We start from the raw sequence: 21,045 nt of genomic DNA on the forward strand, positions 1-21,045 counted from the left end.
AACAAAGAATCGGACCTGGAAATTAATGTTCTTAGCGTAAAGCGGAAGCCTGCCTTGTTAACTGCACAAAAAATCGCGAAGCTCAGTTGGGCAACGGCTGGCTGATGATTGCATGTTTTTTATTTGCTGCTTTCAAAAAATATTTTGGTGTCAGAATATTGTAAATATCAAAGAAGGTAAATAATTATTGCGTCCCTTGCTATAGTAGTGATACAATAGCATGCATGTACTGTGTCCCAAACAGTTTGTTTCAGGGTTTAGTTTTATGGCTAACAAATTGTACTGATTTAATGTTAATTCGGTACCTTGGGGTAAGATGCCCCCTGCCCTGATGGGGAAAGACGCCCCCCTAAATCCGTAGGCTGTCCTTCAAACAGCCCGTCAAATCATTTATTACATACTTGTGATGTAGACAAAAGCCGATCTGGGACTATTGACAGTCCAGTACGGTCGGGTGCTCCCCATGCCTGTCTCTCGGCCCACATAGCGACTTCTTGGGCGGCATCTGACTCTGAGAGCCCTCACGACGACCTCTGTGGGCCCCATTATTGGCTCCAGGGCCCCTCACGACATCCTTTGAGGGCTCCCACGTTGGCCCCACGGGCCGCGCTGGCATCGGAGGTCCCCACGATGGGCTCGAGGGCCCTCAAGCATCATGAAGACCTATAACAGCCCCACAGTGGTCTCCGAACGCCACCACGGAGGCTTGTTTGGCCGCGCTGGACTATGATGGCCCTAACGATGACCTCTGAAGCCCCTTACGATTACTTTTGAGGGCCCTTATGATGACGTTTGGTGTCTACTGCAGGCTCGAAGGGACTACTGATTCGTCCAGGCGATTCACGTGCCCATTTATGTCACTTATAGTGCAGGGGGCATCTTTCCCAACGTCAGGGGGCGTCTTTCCCACCCTGTGGGGTAAGATGCCCCTTTTCACTTCTTCAGGAAAATGCTTAATAGCAAAAAAAGTTATAATATTTCAGGCAAGAAAGTGTGATATTTTTGGAGAAAAATGATGTCGGCTTCCGTTGAAACTCCAAGTTTTTGCTTTCCCATCGTCATTTTCGAATAATATGTGACATAGCAAAACCCTGGGCATCTTTCCCCACTCTCCCCTATTTCAAATGGCTTTAAATGAAAAATTGATTGGTAAATATTCATTCTTTTATATCTAGCATTGATATGTAAGAAGCTCTGCTAGCGCCACCATACGGCGCCAGCTGGCAAAAAATCCAGTTAATACCAGAGCCCGCTTTTCGTCCGATGCAGCCCCTCCTCCCCCCTCCCCCGTGTCCAGCAGCTGCGAATAAGACGAAGCCGCGGACAAACTTTTTTTTTGCTCGGCCAGCCTAGCGCCAGTCTCGAGCGGTGGGACAGTTAACCGGCAATTTTGGCCGGGATGCAAAAGTTACGTTAAACCAGTTTATGTTAACCCGGGAGCAAATAACAACGTGGGAGCCTATCTTAGGTGTGGCAAAGCTAACGGATTACTTACTTGTTGCCGAGGTGCCCAAAGAAGGTACTGGAACCGAAAACACAACATTGGTTCATGTATTTATTAACATTCATACACACAGTCATACTTGTGCAAGGTGTCAGTGTTCGGTTGTGGGGTGTAATAGCCAGGGAAAAAGTTCTATGAACTGAAAAACCCGGCGCCTATTACTTCGCAACATGGTTGTGTATTCAACATGAACTGCAAGGAGTGCAGACGACATTGCCTGTGCTAACTTAACGTCTCACGGGCAGCGCCGCGCTCTGACACCTTGGTCCCAGAAGCGGCGGAGTTTCTGACCGCAAATCGCCGGAGAGCCGGTCGACGCCGTTGAGGGGACTGAGCAGGCCGCTGCCAGCTCCACCTTCACGTCCGCGCGGCGCAGCTCGGTGTGCGGCGGCGGCTCATCGCGCGGGCCGCACCCGTCCGTCCGCTGCACGAGCCGCTTTTCGATCCGACAGCGCAACACCGGCACGCCATTGTGCTGGCTGAGCGGCGGCAGCGGCACGTAGGCAACAAAACAGTAGAAATCGATGGGCCTGGATCGGCGTTGCCAGCAACGCCGGCAGCGGCGCGGCGGGAGGCGCCAGTGCCGCCGTCGGGGACGTGTGCCCTTCGCTGCGCTCATTCGAGTTGGCCGGCCGGCCGCGCGGCGTAGTCCTTTTGACACGGTGCGAGAAGAGCCGGATGAAGGTGGACTTTTTATTGGCGTTGCTGGTGCTCACGCCGCCGGCGTCCAGTTTGGGCGGCAAGTCCGAGTACCAGGAGTCGGACAAGTCCCGCGCGAACGCCGCCAGCCGGTCGTCGTCACTGCTGGCGGCGGCCCGCCGACGGCGCTGCCTCAGAATCGGACGAGTCGGTGGTACTGAGCACCTCGCGGGACGGGTAGCTGGGAGTGGGCCGGCCGCGGCCCCTGCCAGGCCGCGCCACCTTCACCGGCGCAGCCGCCTTCAAACTGCCCTTGCTGGGCGGCGGGTTGGTCGGCGGAGGCGGCAGCGGTGCCTCGACGTCAGTCCGAGTCGCTGTCACTGGGCGGCCGCCGCGGAGACGGCTTCTGTTTGACCCGCAGCCGGCCTGGGCCGGCTCGGCGCCCTCGGCCGGCGGCGCGCGCCGTTTCGAGCGTTTCACCTTTTCACTGTTACTCTCGCCTGGTCCTCAGCGTCGAGCGGCTCGGCGCTGTTCGGTTTCATGTGGCCGATGCTGCTGGGAAACTCGGGTGGGGACAGCTTTCTGACTGGAGTGCCGTCGAAGATGGAGGAGACGGGGGTGCTCGCAGAGTCCTTGCCCAATGCCCATGATAGAGCCGAGGCTCCACTGGACGTCCAGCTTAATCGGGCTATCGCCGCCCTCCTTCTATGGTGGATTCTTCGGCCCCCTACAGCCACTAGGGCCATCATATACTCCCAGATGGCGGCACCTAGGGGATGAGGGGGGGGGGGGGTGTCTGGGCCACTTGTCCACCTCGTGGCGTCGCCAGCGACGCCTGCGAGTCGGAGCAAATGATTATGGGGTCTTCCTCGAAGGACGGGTGCTTCAGGAGATGTTGCTTTGCCGTTTTGGGCGCCACCATCTCAGATCGGTAAATGGAGCAAATCCTCCCCGCCGCCTCCCGCAGTACCAATGTTGTACTGTCTGGGTGCTCGGTGAGGACCCCAGCGCCGCCTTCCTATTACTCCCCCGGTCGCAGACCCGTCGACCCAGGCCCACGTCGCACGCTGGGGGAGCGCTCCCAGTCACGCCTCCGCAGCACTCCTCCTCGCTGTCGCGGACGCCCCGATCGGCAGCAGGTCCAGGTGGACCGTGACGCCGTCTGTTGGCGTCTACGGGGGCAGTCTCGTGGATAAGCGCGCCTCGGCGGGCAGCGCCACTCCAGTGGTCCCACACCGCTCCCCCGCGCTCTCTCCAGCCGGTCACTGACTTCAGTCACGGTTGGGGGGGGGGGGCTTCCGCCACGACGCGGCGGGTCCTCCGACGGGAGGGAGAGCGCCTTCGCCAGTAGGCGCGATGCCAGCGCATCCCTCCTCATCTCTCCATCGGCACGACGCCCGCCTCGGCCCTCACGGCGAGTCTTGGAGCATGGAAATCGGGCAGCCAGTGATGACTCATGCCACCATCAGCATCTCCGCCTCCAGGACGCCAAGATGTGTGGCCGCAGCCGCAGGCAGCCACGCCGACCCCGCTGCCCGCATGCCCAAGTAGTCTCGAATCGCTGACACCTCTCCTGAAACAAGAGTGGTGTCGTAAACTTAAACCCCTTGCTGGAGCCCGCCAGCCGCGACAACACCGCCACACCAATTTTTGTGACCCCGGAACTTCCGTCCCGAGCCTTATTTCACGGCACGATGCTACAGTGCGCTACACGTATTGTGGTATTCAGCTTCCATGGAAACATCAACTAATTTGGACGCTCAAACATGGGAGTCAGGAGTGGTTAAGGCCCAGAGCGTTCTGTCTGGTTTATAAAACCTTGGCCAGCAGATGTAAACGTGCTTTTTGTATAAGTGGCTTAATTTTGACGCAAAAGGGCACTAACCTTCGGCGCAAATAATGCAGAAATTTCAGCGCAAATTGCAAAATAGCTTGCGCCGAACTTCGGCGCATGACGGCTTCACGGGCGTCCGGCGTACCATATGGATGTTTTCCAGTTTGGGCTGCAGGTTTTAGCTCTAGGTTTTAGACTGTAGGTTTTGGGTTGGGTTGGGCTGAGCTGGGCTGGGCTGGGCTGGGCTGGGTTGGGCTGGGCTGGGCTGGTTGGGGTGGTTGGGTTGGGTTGGATTAGGTTAGGTAAGTTTAGGTTAGTTTAGTTTAGGATAGATATGAATACCTATTTTTTGTAAGTTGAATTATTTTTTTCATTTTGTAGCATCATATGCCTTCCATCTTTGAACTGCCATATTCAAGCACCAGAATAAGTATGGACTTGAACCTTTTCCAGTCTGGATGCCTGTATGGAAGTTGTGCAAAATCATGCAGTTGAAGGTATTGTAACCACAAATAAGAGCTCATGACTCAAGTCTCAACTTGTCCATAATAAATAATTGGTTATCTTGATGTATACTTGTAGACCCTTCCTCTTACTTGGCACACAGGCATGGTGTCACAGTGTTCTAAAATTGGATTTCAATTGGGTGTCCCAATAAAAAAAATCTGAAGACAAAATGAGATAGATTTAGTCGGTAAATATTTACATAAAGTCCGATCCATATTTCAAGCATAAATTTTGCATATTCTTACGTTATTTGACATCCTGAATGTAGATATGATGCTTACATGCGGCGGAAAACAGTGCTACCATATTAAAAATATTTGCTACCATATTTGGGGAAATGTTGGGAACCGGGGTTTTTGGGTGGGGGAGGAAATACAATGCCGTAAGAATGGTTATGAAAGTTGGGGGAAACTGTTGGGAACCGGGGTTTTTGGGTGGGGGAGGGGGGATCGGGGTTTATGGGTATGGAGAGAAACCCCGGTTCCCAACAGTTTTCCCCAACTTTCATGACCATTCTTACGGCATTGTATTCCCTCCCCGACCCAAAAACCCCGGTTCCCAACATTTCCCCAAATACGGTAACAAATATTTTTAATATGGTAGAACTGTTTTACGTCGCATGTAAGCATCTTATCTACATTCAGGATGTCAAATAACGTAAGAATATGCAAAATTTATGCTTGAAAAGTGGATCGGAGAGATAAAATTTACTTACCTCTAATCTAGTTCACCGTGGTTTCGAAAAATACGCTGGACGCGTTCCTCGTTGCGGTACGCAACTGAAACTAGTTCGTATTCCTCCCACTTGCACCCGGAGCACGACGAACCACCCGGCACGGAAGCCATGATCCAACTAACAGACTGGCGGGAAATCGGAAAGCACTGGAAAGCACCTGCTAAAACTGGTTCAAACCAGTTTGCTCAAACGGAAACGGAAGTTTCTGCTCTAAATTGCAGGTACGAATGGAAAGAAGTTTACGTAAGGTCATAGCTATTAGGCATATTTGAAAGAAAAGATATCATAATTATATTATTTGAACATAAAAAATAAATAAAAAATCATCAAAAAGCAATTTAAATGTAAAAAGCATTACTTCTTCTCTATTCAAATTGTTTGATGAAAGTGACGTCAAAATAACAAAACACGAAAAAAAATGTTTAGAAAATTGGAGTTTTGTTGGGTAGGATAGGAAAAAAAACACGACAAAAATTGTCAGAACCTAATCTAACCTGACCTAACCTGACCTACTGATTTTTGCCTACCCGGGGATAAGGAAACAGTTGCTCGCATGAATAGATTGCAAGCAATGGTAAGTCAAATATTTTTAGGTTAAGTGGTTGTGCATCAGGCCTCAGGCCTTCGGCCTGAGGCCAGATACACAACCACTTAACCTAAAAATATTTGACTTACCATTGCCTGTAATCTCTCCTAAGGCATTGCCTTCGGCACTGCACCGCTTCGCCACGATCATTTTCATGACGTCACTTTCATAATGAGATTGAAAAGCGTAATGTTTTCACTCAACCTTGGAGTTTATTCATTCGATCCATCTCACGTGGCGCAAACGGCTGGTGGAGTGCGTTGACGGTGGGTGTCGTGGGATGGTGGCCGGCGGCGACGGTAAATATTGCGCAGTTGCTTTAAAACTTGGTTGCGCCATAAATAACTATCAGGTATGGAATCAGGAGCTCAAAATACATCGAGTGGTGTGGTTTTTATAATCGTCTTGTTGATCGGACCTTATGTATATAAATACCATTTAGTCTTTCCGCAAAACTGCATAATGCCATTTTTACCTCAGATTTTGTCAGAACCTTCACAGGATCTGAAATGAAATGATGTAGAGTAGATGCATCAACTGTCAAGTCATGCGTAACCTGGCAGCTGGCTGTTGAATCAAACTTTTGACATATTTTTTTAGCAAAGATGAAATAAAGCCACTTGTCATATTTTTAGGATGAAAACATTTTCCCCATCATGTGTGGTTATTCACCTAAAATTCTCAAACATGGAACACTGTCATACCAGCATTCCATCATGTCAACCAGCATTCCGCAGCATGTTAGCAGAAGCAGCAGCATGTTATAAGTATATGAAAGATCCAAATAGGTTGTAGGTTGGTAGGTATTGGTACTAAGTTTAACTTAATAGGTTAGTAGGCAAGGTTAGGATTAATTTTAGTTGAGCATCAAGATAACCATTACGAACAAGTAACAAAATCCTTACCTACCCTTGAAAGCATTGCTTCAATCACATCATCACGAAGAACCAGACAAAATTTTTGCACATTCTTACACTATTTGACATCCTGAATCCAGATATGATGCTTTCATGTGGCGCAAATACAAGAAAAACGAATAATCAAACCCGTGCGTATTCGTATCAACGGCGCCACAATTGTAGATCAGACCTTTTCTGAACAAATGCCACCACAATTTTGATTGATAAGGGATTAAAATGGCATGAGCATCAACATCTTGATTTTTTCTAAAAGATAGCGATAACTGATAACTAATAACTTACCATTCATTTTGAAATCACGGCGGTAGGTACACCAACACATGGCACTGAAAACAGCAAAAGACGGAATGGCGGAATGTCGTATGGAGCCCTAAAACGCAGCTCGAATTGAGCCCGAAAAGGAAGACGAACTGATGCCGCTTTCGGGGCTAATGTACTTTGAGCCCGAAAAGGGCGCCTAACTGATCCCGATTTTAAAATCATACAGATTTGAGCCCTGTTTTGGCACTCATATGAGCCCTTATTCAAAAATGTTCTCAAAGTGTTTTCTGAGTGTAGACCTTGTAATATCAAAAGCATCGCATTTGGTAACAGCACTTCCAGCTGGCGCTTTTTAGTTTTTACCATGGGACATATTTCCATTGTCAGTCAGTATAGTTAACCATCTTCACATTGGTTTTCGAAGCTTTGAAGTTGAACACATTCTGTTTTTCTCTCTCCTTCTCTCTCTCTCTCTCCCTCCCTCCCTCCCTCCCTCCCTCCCTCCCTCCCTCCCTCCCTCTCTCTCTCTCTCTCTCTCTCTCTCTCTCTCTCTCTCTCTCTCTCTCTCTCTCTCTCTCTCTCTCTCTGTCTACATCTAAAAATAGTTCATGAGTTTGCTTTCGTGAAAACGTGTTACCTTTGAGGCATTGCAGGAAGGAGCATCGGGTCGTACGCCCCTGAATGAACTCACTGGAGACGAGGGAAATCTTTTAAGACCAATGAAAGCAGTGAGGAACGGTGATCGAGATTATTTACTTTTTTAACGATTGTAGAGGCGGCACAAAGTATCGAGGTGAGCTCCGGCGTTCTCCTCCATCGCGTTAGCTGATGGACGAGATTAGCGTTAGCTGATGGACGAGATTAGCGTTAGCTGATGGACGAGATTAGCGTTAGCTGCATCGGCTCCGCCACCGGGGCCCGATTTCACCAAGTGAATATATTCTTGGTGTACTTTGGAAAAGTACACCGACAAAGTACGACGATAATACTATTCGGTTTCGCCACAGGAATATATTCAATACGCCCGCTTTACGTACTTTGGGAGCCACCGGCGCGCATGCATATATCTTTTCTTGTCGGGGACATGCAGTCACTATATTTTTCCGTATTTAAAGTCGACGAGCTTAAATGCTCAGATATACAATATTATGGAAAAAATTTCTAGCTACGCTAATAAGAATTAAATTTGCTGATCATACAAGAGGAAGTACCTAAACAAATATTGTTAATAATGCTCTTGATTTTTGCTGGGAGCATGACATTCCAAAGCCAAAAATGTAAACAATCGGCAGCAAGCCGCGCAGCACGGTTGGCGTTACTGGCGTGTGTGGGTTTTATTGGATTTTGAATTGATATTAATTTTTTCTTCCAAGTTACTTCTCATTAGATATTGCTTCAATATTTGTTCACATCTTCTACGCAATTCTGGAGTGGTTCAAATATAAATAAAGTCGAACAAGAAATGGCATTACTTGAGGCACCTATCTTATACCTATCTAACTACCGATCACTGACGATAGCAAGGAGCACGGCCGACTAGCCGACAAGTTATCTGAAATATTACTTGAATCAAGTTTTTAAATAATCGAAGGGTCTACCGACGACTTCAAATATGGAGAATATTTCGGAATCATTCGGCAGACTGAACCTGAACGGAAGCGGGAAGCCGGTGATAAATTGAATCATTTGGCCACAACACACACAAAAAAAATATGGACATTGGACAGCATATGGGTACTGCAAAGAAATAGCAAAAGGGGGCGATGAAAACGAATGTGTGTAAACGAATGCGTTGTGAATTGTGATGCAACATGCTGGGCATGTCAACAAGGCGTTGCTGGACTGGACTTCAGTCCTTCCTCTCGCCCTCGCCAGTTATTTACTTCCTCTTCGGTAAAACGCTGTATAAAGAGCACGGTGTAATAATCACGGTGAGATAGATTTGTAACGCTTTTGGCCTTTTGTGTTATCAAAATACAATGTGAACTGTCGTTTTTTTTTTTTAAGTGGAAAACTCAATGTAATCGGGAATGCGAATGAAAAAAGGAATTCCCTTTTGTGTTTCTGCATGATGGGGTGATTTTAATCGCAGTGATGCCACGATGAGATAAGCCTTATAAAAATAGCTGTTCTGGGGTTTAATTTCAATATAAGCCCTGACACACGATACCCTATATATCCAGCAAGAAATAACCATTATGACATCAAAAACTTTTTGCGTAGCCTGTGGCATGTTTTTATCATACGTTGCATCGACGAAGTCATTAAATTTGTAACATTATCATACAAAAAAATTGATGTATGCCAAGCTGTTTCTCAAAGTATGCCACAAAAAGTAGCATACTTTCAATGCCAGCAAACTCGGCAAACAGCTGTTGAAAAAGCAGATCGGCGTACCAGAAGTACCTCAAATGTAATAGCATGCCAAAAAACAACGGACTTATGCAGTCATACTTTGTCTTTGTCTTGAATAAGTATCCCTGTACGGAGTTTAGTGAAACTGAATATGTCATAATATGCCAAAAGTGAATATGTACGCCGCCGTAATGGAATATATTCACTTGGTGAAATCGGGCCCGGGGGGGACGGGTGGGACATGTCCCCCCCAACCAAAATGTTGGGTGGGACATACTATCTTTTGTCCCCCCCAATAATCGGCTCCTCCGCTGGTAGATAAATCGACTCTTGTTCCTGACACCGAATACAGAACATAAGTGCAAAGAATCTCCGAAGAAAAAAACGTGATGAGAATCTAATTAACCTGTCGTCGACAACCTATATTGTCGCCCTGTGCTTTAAGTCTTTTTCTGTTATGGGGGCCACGGATTTCAATTTTTTTTAGTAGACAATATCGACAGGCATTTTCGCGTTAGGTATATCAACGTGAGTCTACTGCAACGAATGTTCGCAATCATACGTCCCAGTCCGATGATGAATCCAGTAGGTATATCCAGTAGGTAATCCAGTAGGTATATCAAATAAGGATCTCTCAAATTCAATCAATTAAACAATCAATACGGAGATTATTTTTTCGGGTAAACGCTGTCGTTCTTTAAGAGGAAACTTCCATCGGTCAAATAAGAATATCGCAGAACTGTAGGATGAGAGAAGCTGTTTGTTTAAAGTGTTTGAGAGGTTAACCCTCGTTCTTATATGGACTATGGTGGGTCGGATTGACCCACCCCTCAGTTTTTCACAAGTAACTCGCGTAAAAAGTGGTTTATCGTGACGAAACTATTAGTATTTCCCGGGAATTTTGCACATCCTCTTGAAAATTTCATGATCCTAAGTCCTAACCCCATGGGCCATGACTTTTGGGCCTGTGGCCTATTTCTGGAGACCATGTCAGGCCGAACCACCGATTCGGTGTATGTTAGCGCACATTATCTGTACGTTTCCAGACTTGTTATGTCATAAAACCGAGCCAACATGTGAAATGACGGTAGACACATGCATTCTGGTAGGTGTCAAGGTCACGTGAATATCAGGTCAATCAAGGTCATTACCGTTAGATGAATTTGGTTCACTTTTTCGAGCTAGGCATGTTACTAGGAAACTTTTTGGAGATGATGTCGAATTAAGCATATAACATTGAGAAGTAGTTTTGGTACCAATGCAACATGTTACGAAGCTGTCTGTGGTTGACACCTACTTTGGCTAGCCGGAGGGACACGCACTTGTTGATCTCACCTAACCTGATCCGACCTTCGCCAAATGCTAAAAATGGATTCAGATTCAGCGCAAAACTATGAGCCAGATACCATTAAAAAATTGAAGCTGGTCTTTCAAGTTTTTTTTTTCTGTCTGGTGTGTCAATATGATGAAGGTACAATGACTATAATCTAATATTGGTTAATATTGCATGGGTCAGGTGGCCTACCATTTCTCTATTTTTTTATTTTTCTAGTTAAAAAATCATCGTATCAGGGCTATGACGAAAAACAAGTGGCCTAAATCCGATGAGAAAACTGGATTTGGGGGTACCCTAGGTTTAGAGGAGACACTAGGGCGATGGGCGAAGAGCAGACCGTCCCCCCCAACCAAAAGTCCGTGGCGGAGCCCTTGGTTAGCTGATGGACGAGATTAGCGTTAGCTGATATTTTCTGAAGGTAAATTGGTTACACTGGATGATACGGTTGAACAGGGAACAGTGGACTGGACACTGCTAACGATTATGTCATTGTCCTCTTGCAGAATTATTTGCTTTACTATCGGTCTTATTACAACGCTTTATTTGCTTTATCATTGATAAGCTTGGGGAAGTTACGTTGATATTGGCTTATTTGTTTGGGATGAATGCCATTTTTAGCTAAAATGATGCCCATCCATTACCCGGTCTTGGAAGCATCCTGCTCGCTAAACTTTTACAATCACAGAGAAACTCAAACATTTGAGTTGAAAATGTCCTGTCTATTGATGCATTATGTACTCAAACACTTACGACAAGTTTAATTAGAGTTTAAGCTAATCAAACTTTTCTGTTAGCACTTTCAATGATTACATTGTTTTCTTCGTAGGGGAAGGTGGGGTAAGACGGACCAGCTAAGGTTTGAGGCCGCATATCTTGCTACACTGCTCTCGTAATTCATATTATTTATAGTCTTCGGAATGCTCAATCCTTCCTCTGTTGATATGTGTAAAGACTAAATTTCAAATTAAAGACATCTAGGTGGTGGATGCTCTTAAAGAGGGACATGTCTAAAACTCAGACAAGAAAAAACGTGGGGTAAGACGGACCACCCAGCAGTGCCTGCTATCCGATCATGTGTGTTACACTTCTGCTCTGTACTCTTGTAAGAAAAAGTAACCAGAATGGTAAAATAACAAAATGAGCCTTTATTCTTTACTCATGTGTGATGGAAGTGCAGCTAAAAGCTGGGAACATGTGTGTTGATTGTCGTTTGGCATGAATGCATGCTAACTGAGCACTTGCATGCATGGCTCACATGCAACAAAGACTCCTTCCTGAAAAATTAGCTTACTTAAACTTGTGTCAATGTTTTGGAAAAGAACTTTCCATATGCAGGGTACAATGGACCACCACAGGGTAAGATGGACCACAGTGGTCCGTCTTGCCCCAAATCTAAATTCTGTCATTATCATGACGTATATGTCAAATAGACCAGCATTGCAAAACCTTGCCTTTCCTAAAGTGTGACTATAACTAAGTTTATAACTTTGTTCTTCACAGTTAAGTGCAAAATAGAAACTAATCATGCAAGAAAGGCGCCGTAATTGAATCACCCGTAGACCTCTTATATTAGATCGGTTTGACGAAAAACAACATTTTTCTCAATAACTCAAAAGCTATGCATCCTAGCAGCATGAGCTCAAGGTGGCCATTGTTACGAAGGAAAACAAACACAGTGAGTGCATAAAGCAGTAGATACCAGCAGCGGTTCAGCCGGGAGGGCTGGTGGTCCGTCTTGCCCCGCTGGGCCGTCTTACCCCACCTTCCCCTATGTAAAGTTTCAGAAATTAATCCCCATTTGCATATGAAGCTGAGGTGATTCTGATTGTTAACAGCGTGACGGGATGCTCATGAAATTGGTATAGTTTCGTAGTGCTTACCCAGCAATGATGCCAGTGGAATGACGCCGACTTCGGTGTCGGTATTTCTCACTCGATAAGTCAGTGAAATGAAATTTTAGACCTTATTCTTTTGCTTATATTTTATAACAGTTAAAAGCACTCACATCGGTATGAGCTCACCTTTTTCATCTTCAACGCATTTACTTCGGCATAAACTCTAGCATGATATCGGAGTGCACGTTTCCCAGCCACCCGTTTGCACTGATCGGGCAGCCACCGAGCACCTCTGACGCCCTGACCCGACCGTCTCCCTGTCCCTCCCCTCCCCACTCCTCCCGTCCCCACTACCGGCTAATCACGGCCGGAGTGAGAGGTGGCGACGAGCCATTCGCTGGCGGCGTGACAGCGTCCCAATCAGCGGCATCAGCGCACGGACGGCGGCCCCAATCAGGTCTCCGGTCACTGCCCCAGAGTCCGGTCATCCCTTCCCGAGTCCAGTCAACCCACCCTGTGTCCAGTTACTCCGTCTAGAGTCCAGTCATATTGTCCGAGGTCCAGTCATACCGCCCCAAGATCCAGTTACTCCGTCTAGAATCCAGTTATATCGTCCGCAATCCGGTAATATCGTCCGAGGTCCAATCGAACCGCCCCGAGTCCAGTCAACCCGCCCTGTGTCCAGTCACACTGCCCCGAGTCCAGTCACACTGCCTTGAGTCCCTGTCCAGTCATATCGTCCGAGGTCCAGTTACTTCCGAGGTCCAATCGTACCGCCCCGAGTCCAGTTACTCCGTCTAGAGTCCAGTCATCTCTCCCGCCTTGGCTCATAGCTCCCGCAGTAGCCCCATACTTTGCCTGAAGTTCACCGATTTTCCATTTTAAGTTACCTATATAATACGTTTTTTAGCTTATCATATTCGTCGAGTTATTATCCTCTTGCTACTCCGTTTTCAGTGAAGTCTTTAACTATGTAGTTCTCTCATAATCGCAAACATACATACAAAAATGTTCATCTTATCAGTGCAGTACTTCTACAATCTACAGTCCTATATGATCAGTGGAGATCGCTCCCTCCCTCCCTGACACACCCACACACCCACACACACACACTCACACATGCCTAATGGTCTTGCAGCAGCCAGCCGAATTCATGTGATGCCTCATTCACTTCGAAATATTGCAGCTACCTCAAGCACCCTGTGCCCTCTCGTTAACCCCCTCCCTCTGTGAATCCCGCTAGCATGTCATCGCCACAATGTTTTCCGCGGGCGGGGTTTTCGAATTTAATATCCCCGTCACACGCCTTTTCCCAGATGGGCGCACTCTGACGTTATTTATCTTCCCGATCGCGGCCTGAGAGGACATTATCATTTATCTTCCGTTTTTCCTAGAATCTACTCAGTCACTTGCGTACTCGCAGTTGTGGTATCGACGGCGACAAGCTTAGAGCATTACGAAGCCACAAGAAATATACAGCAAGTTAGAACTGATTAGACGCACACTAAATAAGATAAATCATTGATAAAACAGAAGTTATAACGACCGCCAAAAGCTGATTCCTGAGTCTCAATTTCTTTCCTGGCTAGAAGTGAGGGTGACCGTTTCTAAGAGGGAACTGCTTGAAACGGCCGCCCAGAAGTCAGTTTAGCCGAGCGGGTCCATTGTCATTCAGCTGCGGCCAACTGGCAATCAGGCCTTCTGAAACTGGCCTTCGAAACAGTTCGTGCCCTGTGTGACGACTGTCGACTATGAGTCTGAGGTACAGCGATTCAGAGCCGAAGCGATTGTGTTACATAATGCAAAATGGTGCCAGGTTGTATTCTTCGTTTTAGCTTAGGTACAACTTTCAGGACAATAGCCAATAGGTTACATGATACACATAGTGCTGGTAGACCCAATTTACATATGAAGTTTGTGACATATATACGCAATTTATATATGAAGTTTGTGACATAGTTACTATCTATTCAATTGCATGGTTAACCCTCGCCCGTAAACGGCGATCTGCCACCTTCGCCCATGCAGGGGGGGGGGGTTGGTGCGACCCCCCCCTTGGCGTTTGAAAACGGAGCGTCGTAGAGCTTAGCGGAAAAGACCAACGGATTGCTCTCGCCGAGATCTCGCGATTGGTGGTATATTTTTTGGTCCTAGGTCAACATTTGACCTACTTTTGACCGGTCAAAGGTCAAATTTTCGGAAAAATAGACTTTTTCAAATTTTCCGCGGCGATTGCGGCAAAACGGTGGGAGATATCGACTTGAAACCTTCACTATCGTGTTCCTTGATCAATTCTCTATCGTTTGGTATGTATTTCGTTTCCCTAGCTCTAAAAATGGCGCGTTGGGAGCGCCGGAAGTCGGCAAGGTCACAGTCGGCGGCAGAAATTCGAAAAATCAAAATTTAAATTTTTGAAATCTGATTGTATTTTTGGATTTGGGATGTCCATTTGCTCCCTATAGAAGCTAATATTGCTGCATATTCCCATTGAGGTGACAAGAATTAGCAAAATAGTGGTTCGGGCGCTTTTCAAAAATAGTACCGGACGCTGTTCCTCTTGTGACGTCATAGCTCCGTGACCTGACCTGACCCGGTCAAGTTTCTTATACCATATGATAGCTAATACTTGCCCCAACATGCATGGGAAGTTTCATCACGATCCATCAACCGATGTCCGTACCACCGGCAGGAAACCTCGGGCGTTGGCACTCAGTTTGTGAAAATCCGGCCGGAGGCTGTTCCCTTTGTGACGTCATAACTCCGTGACCTGACATGACCCGGTCAATTTTTTTTATCAAAAGATGCGCAAGGTTTGCCCCATAAGGTACCCAAAATTTGGCGGCGCTGCGCGCCGCCGTTTTTGCACTATTCCCGAAAAACCTCAGGGGGGGGGGGGTTGCACCAACCCCCCCTACATGGGCGAGGGTTAAATGGATGTGAATGAATTCTGCATATTCATATTGCTGATAGAGTAATAAGTAACACAGGAAATAGAGGTGGGTTGAATTAACTTTGCCATGTACTGAACAAAGAGGCAATGCCAATTGTCGCACATTTGCATTTACAACATTGCAGTTGCATGATTGATCAAACATTTGCTATTCGGGGCTAAATTTAGCTAGTGCTTTGCAAGGGAACTATTTGTTAAATGTGCATGCGATATACAGTGCCATGGGCTGTGGGCAGCGCTGCATGGTAAAATAATTTATGTATTTCGGCATCCTGATAATTATCGTAATGCCCTCGTGCCGTGTAGTCTTGCTCTTTAAATCGGTTTATCAGTAACATCCTCTATCTCTGGAAAGAAAATATGGAAGCTTGAGGACACTCATTATTATGGAAGAGACATCTAAGCCATGTTTATCAGTGTCAACATAAAGCATTCTTCGTCGGCCGGTGCCGGCTAGTATATTTGGTTCGACCTTGACCGACTAGTCCACTTCCAATGATTAGAATAAGATATGCTGCGAAATCCCTTCCCTGAGAGCTTTTGATTCAAACTCACCAAATCTCCAGTCATGGTTTTTCTACACTGCAATGGTGCGGAAGAGAAGACCTTTTTAGACAGACGAAAGTTGTCGAGAATAAGCTACCACGGTTGATATAAGCCCTCGCCTATTCAGGAGCTAAGGCCTACTGTAGTCCTGATGTTGCCATGAGTCATGATGGCTGTCAGCGACCAGCTGGTGGTGAACCGGAGTTCTGGACCAGGCGATACTCTCCAAGCCCCGTAGTGTAGTGGGAGCTGGCTCAGACTCGGGTCTTACGACGGTACTTGGGTCGGTGGGTTGACTGGCCACGTCTCTCTCCTGCTGTCGAGTTGGCGCGTGCAACGGAGGAAGATCTTTCCGCTTGTGTTGCCGGTTCGGTGCAGGAAGAAACAGAAGTTCTTTTCCTTTTAAATGCGGCTGTAGTTTGGATACCATTGGGAGTTCGCTCCCTTCCTGTTGAGGAGGAGATGCATACATCCTTGGAAGTTCTTCCCCTTCTCGCTGCTCGGGTGATGTGGACATCTGTTCCACGTCCTTGTATACGGTGACGACAGGATCGCTCCACTTCAGATCACGAATAGCGTCAGCGGACAGCGGGACAACACCAGGTCTGTGGCGCCGTGTTGGCCCGATCCTGACACCCACCCGCCCTGCCACGGTCTCCAGGCGACTCTTGGGAGTGCTGATGACATTGATACTCGCCTGGCGTGAAGACCGACCTCTGGAGCGCCTTTTCCAGCAACCGAAGATGGCGATGTACTCTTTGCGGAGTTTGGGACAGAGCAGCGCCAAACACCATCCGTCGGTGACCATGCTGAGCAGGCGCAGGGCGGCAGTGACCTTGTGGACAAACGTGCGGTCTATTATCTCCAGAGACTGCAGCAGGTTCATCAGGATGTTTGGGAAGACGAAGATGCAGCACATGAGGGAGAGGATGGCGATGGCCATGTAGCCCTTGTGCTGGAGAAGGGAGTGACGGAATTTGCCGTTCACCCCGGTCTGCTGCCGGTGGATCCTCTTGCCCTGTTCGATCCCAATCACTCCGACCACGACGTTGATTGCCAGGTTTACGATATAAGCCAACAGGCAGAAGATCGCTCCGTAGAACCTGAACTCGAGCGTCACTGCCGTCCAGTACATGCACATCTCGCGCGCGGGGCCGAGCCCGTGCACCCAGCGCATCGCCAGTCCGAAGGCCAGGTAGACGGCGGCGAACAGCCAGGAGGCGGCCAGCAGCGCGCGCTGTCTGCCTTCCGTCAGGATGTCGTAGTACCTGAGGCCGTGCACCACGGTGATGTAACGCTCCAAACTGAGGCAGAGGAAGCAGACGGCGGTGCTGGCCGCCACGGCGGAGCGCAGGTGGACGGCGCTGGCGCAGAACCAGGCCGAGAGCGGCACGGCCAGTGCCTGGCCGGTGCCGAGCACCACTGACACGGCGCCGGCCACCGTCTCCCCCACGGACATGCTGGCCACCAGCTGGTACATGAGCAGCTGGCGCAGCCGGCGCCGCCGCAGCACGGCCGCGGCCGGCAGCGCCGAGTTGAGCACCACCAGCCAGCCGATCACCGCCTCCGCCGCGGCCCACATCCTGTGACAGCCTCACTGGCCGTCCACCTAATAGTATGGACCGGTGGCTCGGCTGCCGTCCACCTATATATGGACCGGTGGCTCGGCTGCCGTCCCCGGCCTGTGCCAGCTGCTCACTATCTGTGCAAGCTCTACTGTCCGCTGGCCATCAATTGCTCTCTTCTTGCCAAAATGTCTCTGCCCTGGTTGTCTGAATGAAGTATAGTGCTTGCTTCTTGTTCCGTTCGACCCCGGGAGCAATGTTGAAGTACCGTCTTCTTTCCAAACCCAAAGCGAACAGCCCTCACAGCCTCCCTTGCCCACCACGCTCCTCTCCAACCTGTCGACTGAATGTTACCTGTTCCCACAGTCTTCCTCGCTGCTGATCGGAGGAGCTTCGTTGTCACCACTGAGCTCTGCTGACCAGCCAGTCCATTAACTAGGTGCTAACTGCGTCACCATCCCGCATCTCCCGCCCACAGTTGATCGGATGTCTCCAGGACAACCGAATAACAAAATAGCCCCATTGACGTCATTGGTATTTTTTGATAATAGGGTGGTCTGCCGTAAAGATTAAATGCTGCTCCGAGTACCCACTGCGTATTATCAGTGTGTGCGTTTTCTTGTGTAGGTATTTCTTGTGTTATCTTCAACCAGCTCGGACTCGGAGTGTAATCGCCACGCCGATTGTGGATTGCTCTTGATCGTCAATACATACATACATACATGTGTGCCCATTTATGTCGAATACGGCCTAGCTTAAATCCAAATGGCCTTTGTCGGCCGTCGCCAAGTCGTCTTAAAACTCTCTTAATAGTTAGCTTAAAGGCACTGCATAGCAATCAACTCGAGTAAAATCATCAAACGTAGATGGAGTTGTTACTTGTTTTCCACTGGTGGTGCTTGGCCTTAACCCGCGCCCCACTGGGGTCTGTGTATAACACGCCCTACTGGGGGGGGGGGGCTATTCATAGCCCCCCTCCTAACTCCGAAACTACTGGGCCGATCGTCAAAATTCAAACGGCGTCTGATAGCCCCGGAAAAACTGTCGAGCGAAACCTAATTTCATTGACCTCAAGGTCACCGATGACGTCACAGGTCAGGTCAAAGTCAAAATTATTAGCACTTTGACTTGTTCACATTTTGGGCTCTGGTCGCCGTCTTACAAGTCAGATCAGGCTCATTTTTGGTTTCCACACTCGTGAACAGATGCTCTAGATACCTTGAGGGTACCAAACTTGTACTTTGATTTTCAGGTCAGGGTCAGGTCATCACAGGTCACGAAAATATTATATCATGCGTCGGTCACGTGACACATGTTTTATGGTCCATTTAGGCCATAGATTTCGAATTTGATGTCGTCTGTGTCATTCAAGGTCATTTTGAGTCGAAATTAGCTTAGGTCAGGTCACTTTCAGGTCAAAAAAGGTCATATTTTGAAGTTGAAATTTTTCAACAAAAAAGGTGTCTATTGGATGCAGTTTGAGCTCAGGAACACGATGGTGCCATTTATATTGGTGTACGATGCCAAATACGTACTGAAAAATTGATTTGAAAAATTAATAATTGTGAATTTTTTGCAATAATGCGTATAACTTGGCCATTTTTGAAGATATTTAGCTAAAACTTGCTAGAGTTAGTCATAATGATTCGTTCTGTCACATATATTCCGGTTTTTTCGAAAAGTCAAAAACTTTTTGAAAAAAATATAAAAATATAAATTTTGAATATTATTATATAAAATTTTCGAAATTTTCAAAATTTTGAAAATCCGAGATAGCAGTTTGATAGCGCGGTCAATTCTGAGTTCTTTCATGCAAAGAAATTGGATCTAGCTTAAAAACTGAGCTCTTGGGAGCGATTGCCGTGGTTCAATGTTTTGCGTCGAAATCGGACGAACATGACGTCACTCTGACGTCATTTCCGGCCGACCTATGGTAGCTACGAAGTTCAAATTTTGACACAAGGTGTCAAATTGATGCAGCCGAAGGTACTGAAAGTTTGGCGTCGATTCGTCAAGCGGTTTGGAAGTTATTGCAGAAAAACGGGAGGGGGGGGGGCTATAAATAGCCCCCCCAGTGGGGCGCGGGTTAACCCTCGCCGGACCTATTGGTTTTCTGCATACGCGCCGGCCGAGGGGGGGGGGGGGGGTACGACCCCCCTCGTCGTTTCACCCATGGTGGAGCTAGCGCGTCGCGGAAAAAACGAGCGTGTGCGCCGTTACGAGACGCAAAGATTGATACCCCATTTTAAGGTCCTAGATCAACCGGTGACTTCTAAGGTCAGGTCAAGTGCCCAGGTCGGTTCCGTTTTTGTAAATTACTTCGCAAAAAACGGCCGCAGAGCCGCGATTTTGGCAGAATCATGTTCGCCTCGCTCAGGCGCGTCGAATGATATAGGTACTTTTTGTTTGGGTGAGGTCAGCTTAGGGTGTTGACTTCAGGTCACGGTCAGGTCAGCGAACCCACGTCACGAAATTGGTCGAAGTAGGTCATGTTGCATGTCAATCGATTCGGCAGGTCTTCGTGAGTCCGTTGGTAGCTTTCCCGACTCGCTAGCTCAATTTGATCAGGAGCTATAGGCGAAAAACTAATATGACCCTATGACGTCATAAACGACGTCACGCAAGGTCAACATTGCAAAAGTGACGCATGTAACCTTGCAAGGAGTGCATCAAATCACGATTCTGTGTGCTTGAGATAGTTGGAGATCGTTACCGGCGCCAGAATAGCAGTTTTTCATTTTCTCCATTGACTTATAATGATGAGGTCACGAAAATGACCTGACCTTAGTTGACATTGAGGAAAAATCCGAGATATGCAAGCTGTGAGACTCGTAATGGATATTATATCCTGCAAGTTTCATTTCCCTGTGAAAGCTCCTCTGGCAGTGAGGGTGTTGCGAAGTTGCGACATCTGAAGACCGTGCAGAGGTTCACTTATGACGTCATAGGTCAGTGACCTGACCCGAAAATGCGGTTGGTGTCAAAAGATCTGGCGCTTGAATCAAAGGTCAGGTATGCCAAGTTTCAGCAGGTCAGGTATGCCAAGCTTCAGCTCTCTATCGCCAGCGTGTTTGGAGCTATCGCGAAAATTGGGGGGGAGGCACCCCCCTCGGTCGGCGAGGTTCAAGCGGCGCCGCTGACCGATCAAGGGAGCGCAATGCCGTCAGATGCCGAGCAAAATAATTAACAGGAACCTGGTGGTTCTAATTGCGCTGGATATCTCTCGGAAACAATGAAGCTTGCAATTTGCTTCAACAAATAAAACTAATCCTGTTTGGGGTTTTGATGAACTACACGACGATTATGGATCATGACAGACTTTTCTCTTCCACTATAAAAAACGACAATGTATTCAAATACACAATTAAAAAACAGAGCTTTCGGTAACAAATACCTTGATCACTGTGTGTATGCTAAAATGAAGGAATATTTTCAAATATTTCAAAAGGCAAATTGACTTCATTGCACGGG

General features: G+C 47.5%; 1 protein-coding gene across 1 annotated transcript in view; it reads right to left on the reverse strand.

The window, feature by feature from the left end:
• Nucleotides 1–17,489, reverse strand: part of LOC122363976 — a 39,079-nt gene extending 21,590 nt beyond the window's left edge. Inside the window, exon 1 of the mRNA XM_043333883.1 lies at nucleotides 16,650–17,489. Coding sequence (XP_043189818.1) covers nucleotides 16,650–17,489 — 840 coding nt within the window. The remainder of the gene's footprint in view (nucleotides 1–16,649) is intronic.
• Between the last annotated feature and the right edge of the window lie 3,556 nt (nucleotides 17,490–21,045).

Source organism: Amphibalanus amphitrite, unplaced genomic scaffold (genome assembly GCF_019059575.1).
Source record: "Amphibalanus amphitrite isolate SeventyFive unplaced genomic scaffold, NRLGWU_Aamphi_draft 000650F_arrow, whole genome shotgun sequence".
Taxonomy (NCBI): domain Eukaryota; kingdom Metazoa; phylum Arthropoda; class Thecostraca; order Balanomorpha; family Balanidae; genus Amphibalanus; species Amphibalanus amphitrite.